This window comes from Trichinella spiralis, assembly GCF_000181795.1.
Source record: "Trichinella spiralis strain ISS 195 chromosome Unknown Scfld5938, whole genome shotgun sequence".
NCBI lineage: Eukaryota > Metazoa > Nematoda > Enoplea > Trichinellida > Trichinellidae > Trichinella > Trichinella spiralis.
The window spans coordinates 1-801 of NW_003532877.1; the positions used below are offsets into that span (position 1 = coordinate 1).

At 58.2% G+C, this 801-nt stretch overlaps 1 protein-coding gene across 1 annotated transcript; it reads right to left on the reverse strand.

Annotated features, from left to right (window-relative positions):
• Positions 1-255: 255 nt before the first annotated feature.
• Tsp_15472 (conserved hypothetical protein) lies at positions 256-688 on the reverse strand (the record flags this gene model as incomplete). Its single annotated transcript, XM_003366479.1, has 1 exon — positions 256-688. A coding segment is annotated over exon 1 (433 nt), but the record flags the coding sequence as incomplete, so codon positions are not given.
• Between the last annotated feature and the right edge of the window lie 113 nt (positions 689-801).

Here is an 801-nt window from a genome sequence, read left to right on the forward strand (position 1 = left end):
GGTGCTTCGCCCCGACCAAAAAGACACTTAGGTGGGTGTGCGGTCAGACTTCTGAAGACACTGTCGATTCCCCATCATCGAGAAGCGGATGAAGGAGCCGCAGATGCGCCTGGATACCATCAGTCCACAGCCACAAGGTCAGACCTCCTCGGCATCCATTCGCCATATGCCCGGTCTCCAGACATCGAAAGCAGACTTCCTTGGTTCGCGCCATGTCTTTCCTCCTGGACAGGTCCGCCTTCAGGAACTTCTCACACTCTTCCGCCTTATGCTCCCCACCACAGAACGGGCAGCCCTTGGCGGCGACCACTGCCAACGCCGCCGCAGTTGATCTGATGCGATCCCCATATCTCTGTTCAGGACGCGACGGTTTCGACGAGGGCGTCCGTTGTTCCGACTTCACTGCAGGTGGTTTCGCTTCTTCTCCATTCGACTTGGCGAGCAGATTCGCCTGCCACTGAGCGAATTCCAAAAGCTTCTGCAGGTTGTCCTCTTCTTCGGCTGCATCCGGTCCGATGTTGGTGTCCCAGGCCCTTATCAACGCCGGGGGAAATTTGTCCAGCAACATCGGCATCAGGACCTCGCTTGCGGGGAGACGGCCGGCGAATGGATCTCTATCCAGAGCAGTGAGACAACGCAGATGTTTAGTCACTTCGTCCACCAGGGACTGGATGCCCCGCGCCGACATCTCGCGGCACGCTGGCTCCCTCCATAGGGCAGCCAAATGCTCGCGTATCACTTGTCTCGGTCGACCGAAAACGCTTCTTCAAAATGTCCACGGCCTGGGGGGTAGTTCTCGGG